The 12,452-nt window shown below is 41.1% G+C and overlaps 1 protein-coding gene across 2 annotated transcripts in view; it reads right to left on the reverse strand.

The window, feature by feature from the left end:
• The window catches only part of LOC121273991 (DNA-binding death effector domain-containing protein 2-like), a 39,128-nt gene that overhangs the window by 3,750 nt on the left and 22,926 nt on the right, over positions 1 to 12,452 (reverse strand). Inside the window, exons 3-5 of one of the 2 annotated variants that reach the window (XM_041181121.1) lie at positions 9,245 to 9,385; positions 6,545 to 6,597; positions 6,204 to 6,294 (exon numbers count right to left, since the gene is read on the reverse strand). In XM_041181121.1, the coding sequence (XP_041037055.1) occupies positions 6,204 to 6,294; positions 6,545 to 6,597; positions 9,245 to 9,385 (285 nt within the window). The remainder of the gene's footprint in view (positions 1 to 6,203; positions 6,295 to 6,544; positions 6,598 to 9,244; positions 9,386 to 12,452) is intronic. The other variant, XM_041181123.1, reaches the window with a different exon arrangement.

The following is a 12,452-nucleotide window of genomic DNA, read 5'->3' on the forward strand; positions in this document are numbered from 1 at the left end:
CAGCCAGTGTGACAGAATTAAATGAGCCTTTTCTTAGCTAACTAGCTCTTGCAGAAATAGGAATAAGTCTCTGTTTTAAAGAGATGACATCAAAAGTTAAGAGGATGCAGGTGGTCTCTAATTCTTGCAATAGGGAATGTTGCTAATACTACAATATTTAAACATCGTCTTTGGCTGGGGTACTTTATATTGGGTTACAGAGCATCCACCTGATGTAGGTAATCTCAATCAGACTGATTATACTGGTTTCACCTTGTTACTTACAAACCAGAGTAAGAGGATTGCTACTGGTATCAGATAAAATTGAAGTGAGTTGACATTAACAGTTGCCATGAGTTACAAATCAGGCAGCACAAGCTTTGGGTCAGAATGAGCCATGACTTGCATTTACAGATGTGTACCAGTTGATGGCACAAAAACCCCACAGGAAGGTGGATGGGTGTTTGCCGGGGGGGGGCGCGCAGATGTTCAGAGAGCGTAAGAGACAAAGTGCGACAGAATGAGAGACAGGCAGAGGGAGAGAGTGAAAGAGACAAAGATAGAAACATGTAATTTCTCCTTTTCCTTCGAGGGCTCAATTATTTTTGAAACAGATAAGGGATGCCACCTCTTTACAGTGAACCAATGATTGCCATTCCTTCAGGTACAGCTACAACACACAAAAGCTGCTCCCTTGAGTGATCACACGGGAACATGCTGTGATTAAACCACTACCACAAGGACATCTTCAAGTTTAAACAAAGTAACCAAAGAGAAAATACCATTTTCCGTTGCTTGCAATGCACCAAGTGTAGGTACAAAGGACTTACAAATCTCAGTCACAGTTTGAGATTGCTATTGTGTAAAGTGTCATGTTGTTTTGCAGTTATGATGCCTTACATGCAATGCTGGCTCTGTCATGTCAAAGTGCAACTGAGCAGCTGAACATAGCTTGGAAGTTTGACAGAGGACAATTTGAGAGTTGGAGCCATGAACACACTTCAACTTTCTTAGGAAGATTTTTAAATTGTACATTCTCACATTTGCTAGCCTGTACTGTAAATGCAAGTCAACAGCTGGTATATATATATATATATATATATAGTCAGCAATTCAATGGCCTGACCTCCATGGGCTATATTGCTTATTCTAGCAGAGAGTGGAATAGGAAGAAATACTTTCATTAGAAAATTGGATTATACTTAGTTTGGCTATGCTATAAGTTTTCCTGTTGTGTGACCCAAGGAAACATAACAGAAGCGCCAATATCAAGAGCACATTAAAGTTTCAGAATGGTTCTGGATTTAAAACTACAAATGAAAGCCATTGGAACCAAAACTTTCTAAACTATGGTAAAATCAAAGTATGCTTTAATGCTGGATCAATGAGTTTTCTCCCACTGGTTTAGAAGAATCATATGGAATGTGCTCACTTTCTATCTCAAGTTGAGCTTAAAAAGTGTGGAGAATCAAAGCCTGTTCCACTTCACACCAGATTCACCCAGACTGGAGCACAGTCTCCACAAAATTTAGAGGACAATTTTGTAATGAAGAATAGAGAAAAGGGAGGAGGAAATAATTCTGTAGCTGAGAGAAACTGTGCCTTTATTGTGGATTTAGATTTCAGTAAATAAGAAACCCTGTTTCAAACACCTGTACAATATTCAACTTTAACAGACTGAAGTCACGAAATGCTTGTGCCAGAAATTTACTTTTTTTTTAAAAAAAGCATTTAGCTCAGGGCAGCACAGTTTGCTTTTGCTAACTACAACTGAATTCATAGCCAAATATTGGGTGTAGCTTGTTGCTACACTCATAGTACCAATACTTTTAGCCACAGTTGTACACACTGAGGCTCCCGTTTCTCTCACTCTCTTTTCTTTTAACAGTGAAGAACAAGACGAGCAAGTCAGTTAATACCATCTAGTGAAGAAATGCAGGTGATTAAAGGATTTTACATACGCTGAGCACCATCATGAATTTTCTTTACATCAGTTTCCCCTCATGGATGGACACCTGTGGAAGCAGCAACTTATACAAACACATCTCTGACCCCCTCCCATCAAGGAGAAAGTGGATTCAGCACAGTGACATTTACCACATCAAATTTACTACTGACAAGTCGAGTAACAAATCAACAAGATTGGAGTGGTCTCCATTATACAGCAGATTCAGTTTGACATTTTGATGAACAATATCTGGTTAATATGAAAGGGGATTTTAGCACCCAGCTCTGGACTCTTGGGGTACATTGCTATCTTAGAAAATTTCATGGCCTGCCAGTGGATGGAAGTTATACTACCAGCTGCACCCCACCACCCTCCACCCCCCCAACCATCAGTAATATTTCAGAGTTGGAACAACAATAGAACCCTTTGAGTACAGTCTTCCTAGGACTGGCAAAACACTTCTGTGTCACAGTTTGAGGGGGTGTGTCACAGTTTGAGGGGGAACCATTTTTACAAGAAGAATAAGGACACAGTGTAATGACCAATTTTTAAATACAAGTTGGTACTTAAAATAAAAGGTGAACACATATCCCAATACAGTACTCAAAGGGTTAACACTGTTTGGATCCCATTACACAGGTCAGGCAGGAGAATGGTCAGAGTAGGGGAGATAGATAGTACCCCGAATGGCCCTGGAAGTAAATATAAGTGGGTACTTAAATCAGAGACAGGGTTTGGGAGCCTTGCTGAAAGCAGCACGGGGTTTTTAAAGAGTGGAATCTCTAAACACAGAACACATTGGCCAGCGAAACAGTTATGCCAAAATATATTGATCTATATAACCTCAGTAAGGATCACTGGTCAGAAATTCCCCAGTACCATTGGCAGCATTACATTTTACAGTTTGCTTCAGTTGGTTAAACTAGTTTTCAGGATTTGAAAAGTGAATTGTCAGAAATGAAAAGAGTTTTACAGGCATCCATATGTGAATACGAAGGTAGTTCAGAGATTCCACTCAGTCCTCATCTCTGCCAGTAGTTAACACGTGCAGGAACCAGAGTTTTCCGTACAAATTGATTCACAAGCTTCTACTTTTGTAAAGAGCAGGGCACATGTACTAAAAGCAGCAAAAGGTGTGTTCGTCTTACAACAGAACATCCACGGCTGATGCACAATTCCATTTCTGTAGTTGGGGATGGGGGAGCTTTCTCACTATTTTTGGTAAAAGTTAAATTAATTTGAGCTGCATAAACTTCAGAAATCAGCAGCAGCAACATAGGTTCTGCATTTTATGTGCAATAGACATCAGGATAGAGTAGTAAAGAGACAGACTTATGCCACGAAGCAAGGCTGAGCCAGGTTGGGCTAGTTATACAGCACACTCAAGGTGCCAGGCTTTGCTTCAGTTCCAGAACCCTGGGAATCTCTCAGTGAGATACCACAGGAAACATCTGTCTGCAGTGCAACACATCATTCCGGAGTATTACCTCTTTCTAGCCCACTTTCCAGTAAGGCCATGACACTAGATAACAATAATTACATCATATGCCGGTAGATCAATATATTGCAATGTCCTGGTTATGAGAACCCCAAGCATATGGAAGTCCTTTCCAGCTAATGCCCAGAAAGTTGACCCTCATAACACTGACATACTGTGGACTATTAGGGCTGGACACATTAAACCAAACCTCAGTGGATTATATAACAGCATCGAGTCATTTCTTTACAAATTCAAGCCTTGCTTTTTGACCTTAAAAATAGTTGCAGCTGGAGTAAACAGAACGAGTTGGACACTTCTGAATTTGAACTTACACCCGCTGAGTTACAACTGGGAAGCGGTTACATATCTGGACAGGAAAGCCTTGTCTGAATTTTTTAAATCCAACATTTTTCCAAAGTACTTGCATAATCCTGAGTGTACAGTAGGAAAGATATACAGCATCATTAATTGGCTGTAACTTTTTAATCCTGTCACAAGGTTGTTCTCCCTACTGGATGGGAACCATGTGACAATCGAACAGCACCCAGCAGATGTATGTATCCTTGACATAAACATGTTTCGAGACGGATATGCCAGTTGAATTCACTGACAAACACGCTGTTCCGTATTTTCCAACCTTTGGTTATTGTGGGGATAAAGAATACCCCCAAATTCCAGCTCTGAATCTCAAGCTTCATTGTGAGAAGATGTGCACCTTAGTCCAAAAGACAACGTAGATACAGGAGAGCAGATTGCTTTGAGAGTGTAACTCCTATGTAAGTTGACTTCCTTGAGGCTGAGGGGACCCCCGTTTGTTTAAATTCCTGCGTTTTGCTGGTTGACAATTAGTCCACCAGCTCGCTCTTTGCGTCTACTTTATCATCTTGCTGCAGAGTGTTAACTGTGAACTGAGAGAGACAGGTTTTGACTTTTAAAACATTTCTGCCACTTGATATAAGCTTCATCAACAGAACAGTTACGCATACAAAGCTCAGACTATACAATTGGCAACAGAGACAGGCAGGCCTCACCTTCACAACACATACCCAGACTAAGCACAGAGCAAACAGTGGCAGGAAGACCAGTTGCTGTACCTCCGAGACACGTGCTGCGTGTTGGAGATAACGATGAGCACATTGCTAGCAGCAGGCTACTGTTGCTTTGTGTGCGATTGGCCACTATGTAAAAAAAAATTCTTCACCACCTATTCAGCCACCATCATGCAGCTACTCACTGAAGTGTGGCAGAACAAGTGACAAACACTATAACCAGTGCTTGATCAAAGGGAATCACATCAGTTCAATTTGATCGGACTAGATGGTGCAGGTGGAAAATAGGGAGACAGCATGAACAATTATAGTGAATTAAAGGGTGGACAGGGTTTCACCTTCAGGGTATCAAAAGAAACACAGATTGACACTTGGTTTTGGGTCCTAGGATACTAACTGGTTCAGTGCATGGTATTCCAATCAGAAATGCTGATGCCACAAGTACCAGTAAGGAAGCTGTAATAAGGCAATTAGTGCCCTGGCTGTTCTTATGGACATAGTGTTGATAATGAGATCGCATTTCCCACATACAGATCCTCGCATTCTTAATGGTTCTGTGAATTTGGCCCTGAAGTCAATTATCTTCCCAATAAAATGTTGAGTAGAGTTTGGAAAGGATACACTCATACTAAGAGTCTGATGTAGAGTAACAAGTGAACTCGAGTCATTTCATGCGTCCATTAAAACAAGGAGCCCAGGACTACTTTCCAATATATACATGGGAAGGGGCAGGACTTCCCCGCCCACCCTGCCTCCCCATTAGGCATTGAAACCATATACAAAGTCTGACAATTGAATGTAATCATGGAGTTTCAAGTCAATGATGTCCATCTCAGAGAGCATCTCAAAAGTGTCACGACTGCCGCAAACCAACTCCGTTTAGCCTTTCTAAATTTTAGTGATAAGCTTTGACCAATAATTGCATGCAAATGCCTGGAACCCAAGTTCTTTGGGAGTTAATCCTTTAGGGTTATTCTTTTAATTAAAGAGATGTGTGCTGAAACTAGTTTTGTGTAACAGCAGAAAACGGGTAGAGCCCAGGCTTCCACTTCATGGATGGGCAATTCCAAACGTCTCCCAACTTGCTCTAAGGGACAATAGTGGGTGGAAACCTGACTCCTGGCAGACCTCAAACCAGCTCCAACCACAACATTTTGCACAGGAATTTCAGTTTGCTTTAGTAACCATCTGGATATTCACACCCACCAGAAAATGGAAGTCAAAATCTCTGTACTGTTTACTGGAAGCATCAGCAGCTTCTCACCAACCTTCCCCCACCCCTCAGGATCCTTCACCAACACATTTGGGGGAGTTGTGAGTATTGTTGAGATGCTCACTTACTAACTGCCCAGGACTTCATAATGGAAGATAATGCAGGAACCAGGTAACCAAAGGTCACTCCATACTGAAATCTGAACCCAGATGTGGGATTGAGGCCAGCTGTTGAAACTTCTTTGTTTTTTTTTAAAGAGTCAGGGTCTTTTACATCCTCCCGGTTTGTTAAGACAAGATTGTATACAGCAGATTGCAGGTAGTTATCAATTCCAATAGCTCCTTTCTTTAGTTTGAAGTAATTCTGGCCTTTCATGGAGACACTGAGGACATACTTCACAATATGCTTTTATCGAGAACAGGACATTGTGTTCCAGTTACAGGGATTAGCCTAGCTGCCATCTTCAATATTTGGGCCACTGAGTATTTTAGTCTAGCAAGTGTTTGTTCCCCCTCAACAAGTTTAAAGGTTTACCTTTTTCTATTCTCGTGTCAGAACATTTCGTTAAAGTTGAATCTTTGTCAGAGACACAAACTCTCTTATCACCAACCTTTGAATGGTACACCTGCAATTAAATGTTTGATCACAAAAATCCTCAAAAAAACAGATCTCGCGACAGAAGCTGAAGTGTTGTTCAAGTATAAAACAAGTTACACTACTTTTCAAAGCACGTACAACTAGATTGTACTATAATTATATTATAGTAAAACAAGAATCCTTGGATTGCTTTTAAAGAATTAAAGGCTTTTTTGCGATTAATATTTGAAGAAAATCACATACTGCTTTTTTGTCGTTGATGCTGTGCTCGGACCTACCAGAAACTTCTGTTGCCACATCATGAAGGAAGTTGTTGTACAAGAGAGCCAACCTATGTTTTTTTGAAAGAACGTGTGCATAGAGAGACTCTTCTTTAGAACAGATATCTTGCGGATCGCTCAGAGGGTAGGATTGCTGTCACGTAGGCAACATGGACACAAACAGGATCAACATATTTCACCAGACTTTTGCAAAGAAACGTTTTGTTCCACAAAATTCCTCATCATTTATTTAACACAAGTGTGAAAATGCAAGTAAATCAACTCCAAGGAAGGGCTCCACCATTGTTCAAGTAGATATGTAAATTGTCACGGTGCCTTACTGTAGAGTTACAATCCTCAATTCACTAGCAGTGACCGAGTGCTGCAACACTACAGTTAAACTTAAGATCAATATACTGCAACAATTCCAGTTCATTCAGAAACACATATGCTGAAGCTCTTTGGACTGTGTCGATTATTACAATATGCTCACAGACTGGTGAAAAGTTGCTAGTTTGAATGAGTAATGGAAAGGTTCAAGCCCCACTCAGTGCCATGGAGGTTAAAAGGTTTGCAGCTTTAAAAGTTGTCAGTACAACTGTAGCTTCTATGGTTTGAGAATGAAAATCAGACTTGCTTTGGTCCCTGAAGTACAAATTTATGAGTGCTCAACTCCCACACAGGCTGGTAAATCTGAAACCTGGGGCTGCTCATCACTCCAACAGTCCTACCCTTCTGCAGAAAATGTATGTTGTCTCTTTTTTTTTAAAGTGAGGATGCTGGGGCAGGGGTGGCAGTGGTGGAGAGAAAGATGGGAGTCGAGAACATGTGGACTGGCCACTTTTGTGTCACTTCTTAGAACACAAAGAGCAGAGATGTTATAATAAAGTTACGGAGGATTAAATTTTAGTGCACCCAGGAACAGAATGCAAGAGAATGTTATTCAGGAAATTCAACCTTCCAGTCGAGAAACTGCATCTTCCAACATACCATCGAGCATCCTTTAGCAAGTGGTCTCACAAAACAAGCCTTAATAATGACCACCAGCACATCTGTCTGGAAATGCTCCTGGACTGTGAGCTGGACAAGAAATGGAAAAGTTTGACATTTCTATTGCTCAGTGAGCTCTGAATGAGGGGAATTATAGTTGAGCCCGATCCTGTATGATATCTATATAAATACCGCAACTCAAACGCCTTCCCCCACCTTTCTAAAAAGGCAAGGAACTGGAGGTGGGCCTTCTTTCCCTGCCTGGCTCTGTATTACAATGGGGATTCATTTATATACTCAGCAAGGGAAGCTAGTGATACTTCCAAGACTTCTTGGCATGCTGTTTGCACATGGTTGAACTTAAGAGCAGAGCAAGGAGTCATGCACCCACCCACCAAATGGGTATCAAGATATAGATCAACTACATGTAGATACTCGAAATGTTTGCTCATGTGATAAGTACAATCACTAAGAACACTGCATATTTATTTAAGCAGCACTGGACCGAGAGGATTAGTATGGGATTATTCACACAATACTATCGGAAGACCAGTCTGTGAGCATTTGAGTACGATCATGACTGCTGAGTTACCCAGAAGCATGCTGAGATAGTTCAGTTCCGACACTTGCTTTGTTTACAAATTGCAATCTCATACTATAATGCTTGAAGTGGACCAAGGAACATGATGGATTGCCTAGGACAAAAAAAACACCTGTTTCTTCCAAGATAGATACCATGTGAAATACTGACCTGTGGATCCTATTAACTAGACCAGCCCACATTTCCAAAGTGAAAAAAAAAAGTTCAGGGCTTCTCTAGGGAACGTCACGACAGATCAGTCCCATAAACACATTGTTAAACAATGTCACCCCCTACCCCATCTCTAAGATTAGTTGCCTGTGGGTTTTTTTGGATGAGAAATTATACATTGGGAATTTACATCGCTGTGGGAAGCTCAGCTGGCAAGTTTTTAAAAGACTTTAAAATTCCCACAGAGACCAGCTTGTTGCACTGTCACTCCTCACTGACCCACATGAATATTCGGCCCCCACTTGTACACAAAATGCCAATAAAAATGGAATTCCACAGCTTCTATGATGAATTCAAGCTCTACAATGCACTTCAAACATTAGGCAATGTCACCAAAAGCACAGTGACAGTTTCTTTCTGCAGAACACCATCCCTCCTTGGTATAAAAATGCAGATTTATTGAAGTTGTGTTTTGCCGGAGTGACTGGTTTCTTTTAAGAATACTTGGAATGCCATTGCCCACAGCCAGTTTTATCTGGCACTCATCTGAAACCGATTCTATATTAACCAGCTCTCTCTCGGAGGGGGTGGGGTTGGGGATAGAGAAGGCTTCTTTGTAGTTACAAAGTTTATTCATTTGGTAATAACAGGACATGTCTTTGCTGATAAAGCTATGTTCTTGTCGGTCCTGTTTATTATCATACCCATCATACCATATACTTTCTACCCCCATATTTCAATTCTGCAGCAACTCTATTTCACGTTGAAAAGATATTTGCCGTGTTTAGGAGTCAGCACTCTGTGCCCAATATACTCAATGTGATCTCTGTATATTCAGTTACCTAGATAGTACTTAGAGCCAGCAGCTCCCCATTAGAAATTTTCTTAAAAACTTTATTATATATATATTATATATATGATAGATTTCAGCCCCTGTAAAATTTAAGAAATTAAAATAAACTCAGGAAAACACTCACCACAGGTTGCTCTCTGTTGATGGGGAGACTGATGCTCTCTTTCTTCATGGTTACGGAGCACATGTCCCTTACGCCTCCTCCGCTTACCAGAGCCTCGACCTCTCCTGCGGTTTGTACCCTGTCGCTTGCTAAGGGACGCACCTGTAAAGAAAACACTGCTTTCAGTACAATTTCCAGTCCAAACACAAAGCAAGTAAATAACTGCCTGTGATCCTATCTGCTGACTTGAACTGAAACTATCCCATCCCATTTTCCACTGTATCCTTTTGAAATACTTATAGGGTCAACGTTTTGCAAAATAGAGGCCATTTTGGCTCACCTTGTCCATGGCAACTCTTGGTAACAGCTACCCATTTGTCCCACTTGACTTTCCCCGTAACCATACAAATTTTTCCTCAATTATTTATGTTTTCTTTGAAAGTTATTCAATCTGATCCACCATCCTTTCAAGCAGAATATTCCACATTATAACCCCCTGCGTAGTTTCTTTCTCCATCCAATTTCAACTCCACACTGTCACTGCCCCTTTAACCTCATGGGCTTCAATTGTGCTAACAAGTTTCTAACTTGGTACTTCATCAAATGCCTTTTGAAACTTTATATTCTCAGGCACTTTACCCTCAGCATCCTCGCCATTCCTTCAAGGAACTCAATCAAGTTTGCCTTTAACAAATCTGCACTGGTTCTCAGCTATGAACCCATTTTTAAAAAATGCCTACTAATTTTCTCAGATTAATGCCTCAAACACCATCACCCCAACCAACTGGAACATCATCCAACTGTGTGCCTTTTTGCTGTGATACTATCTACCTTTAAAGAGTTCTTTACTTTTAGCTTATCCAATATCTTTATCTCCTTCTTCACTGTACCTTTGGCAGAATCCTCTTTTAATGAAAACTGATGCAAAGTACTTTTAGTTATGCCCTCTGCCTCCACAGTATTTCATTTTTGCTCCCCAATTAAAAACAGTTAGCTTAGAGAAGACAGAGTGTGTCTGCCAGAAGCTGCGTCTGTCCAAAGCCAGGAAGCCAAGGAGCAGAGGCCATTAGTAAGTAGGGGTGTTCCTGAATTTTAAAATCACAAATGCAGTGAGGCCTAAATGTCAACTGAGATTTCCACAGTTGTATGGTTTGGAAGGAAGTCGGAGGATTGCTTTGCCAAAAGCTTTCGGAAGGATCCCTATGAAATGTCATACCTCAGAACAGCTGGAACACAGAGGAAAAATTGAAGTAACTTCTGGAGAGCGGTGGCATACTGGAGTCGAATACCAAAAATGAGAAGTGAATGAATCCGCAAGGTCTTGTATGAATAATGAAACTTGGGTAGAATTAGGAAGTAAAGTATAAACCCAGTTCCCCCTTTAAGTCTTAAATGGTGTTGTTAGTATTGCTTACTTTGTTCATTTATCTTTATATGTACAGTACACAACACAAGAATTAGGAGCAGGTCATTTGGCATCTAGTCTGCTTCTCTGGCTTTGTTAAAAAATGTGCAATCTTTTGGCGTAATTTCATTGTTAATCACTGGGTGTGCGAATTTTTCTTTAAATGTTAACTGTCTCTACAGGGTTCGTAATACTGGTAATTTCCTTTCACACTTCTCCCCTCCAATTTCTGTACTCACTCTGTTCATCTATTAACATTTATCATAAGCTTCTTTTCCGGTTTCATTTTAAATGATGTTTAATCATCCATGGGGCTCTATCTAGCTTTAAACCCCTCCCCACCTCACCCTGTCGTGGGAATGTGTCTAATCTGTACCAAAATCTCTCTGCTCTGAAGGCCTCCCATTGCTCACTCACTATTTCACTTGCTAATCTTTAATACCAAACCACCCAAGTCCAGATGACTTTTCAACTCATTGAAATTATCGCTTACCCAGTTGAATATTTTCTTATTTTTCCTTGTCACTACCCTCTCCCCCCCCCCCCCCCATGTCTAACACCTCCATTTGGGACTTCAACTTTCCTTTACATTTTTAAATATGAACCTACCCATTTTCCCCAAGTCTCCATCTCTTATCAGGTCATTCCACAGAATTAAATCCAGCACTGTGCCCTTCCTTGCTGGATGTACAGTGAAACAGATTAAATAAACTGCTGTGGATGCATTATAAGAATCACTTCCATTTGAATCACAAGTTTTTCTTATTCACTATTACTACTGCAAACCTCTTTCCCACAACCTGTTACCAATCCATAAGCCCCAATCTCACTTTGAATGAGGCTCTTTACAAATATGAAGCTGTTGGAGCTTCCATGCCCATATTCTCCTCATCACAGACTGCCGACTTCTCCCACCTCCCTTATTTCACAGCTCATGTGCTGCCAAAATCCTCAACCCTTCCACTGTCACCTCCAGACTCTATTCTTCCTGACCACCAGTTTAGTCTCCATAAATTTCTGCTGCCCCTTGCCTATCCTGCACAATCCTTCTCCCCCATCACACCTGCCTATGCATCTACATTGGCTTCTCAGTGCCCCAGCCATGCCTTCAGCTTGCTAGGTCGCATACCCTGAAATTTCCTTCCCAAGCTATGCTGTCTCTTCACTGTCTTATTTAAGGTCCACATTGACCAAGCTTTTGCTCACTCTTCCTAACCTTGAATCCTATGATTCTGTGCCCAACTGTTCCTCATAGCTCTAAAGCATCCCAGGCAATTTCCCTACATTTCAAAAAGCACAAGAAAGATGCACTTGTTACTGCAGTTGTTAATCTATAAACACTCAATATGGCAAAAGATTCCTTATGATTTAAAAGATCAGGACATATTTATTCTGCCCTTGACAAATCTAATTGCATTTTTGGATAAGATGGTTAATGAAGGGAACGCAATGGGTGTTGTCTATGGAGATTTTAAGAAAGCATTTGACAACTTTTTTTCTATTTTATTCTTTAATGGGACGTGGGCTTCGCTGGCTGGACCAGCATTTATTGCCCATTCCTAATTGCCCTTAAGGAGGTGGTGGTGAGCTGCCTTCTTGAACCGCTACAGTTCCTGTGGTGTAAGTACACCCACAGTGCTGTTAGGGAGGGAGTTCCAGGATTTTGTCCGTGTGGTGTAGGTACACCCACAGTGCTGTTAGGGAGGGAGTTCCAGGATTTTGACCCAGTGACAGTGAATGAACGGCGATATATTTCCAAATCAGGATGGTGAGTGTCTTGGAGGTGAACTTCCAGGTGGTGATGCTCCCATCTAACTGCTGGCC

This window comes from Carcharodon carcharias (assembly GCF_017639515.1).
Source record: "Carcharodon carcharias isolate sCarCar2 chromosome 29 unlocalized genomic scaffold, sCarCar2.pri SUPER_29_unloc_1, whole genome shotgun sequence".
Lineage (NCBI taxonomy): Eukaryota > Metazoa > Chordata > Chondrichthyes > Lamniformes > Lamnidae > Carcharodon > Carcharodon carcharias.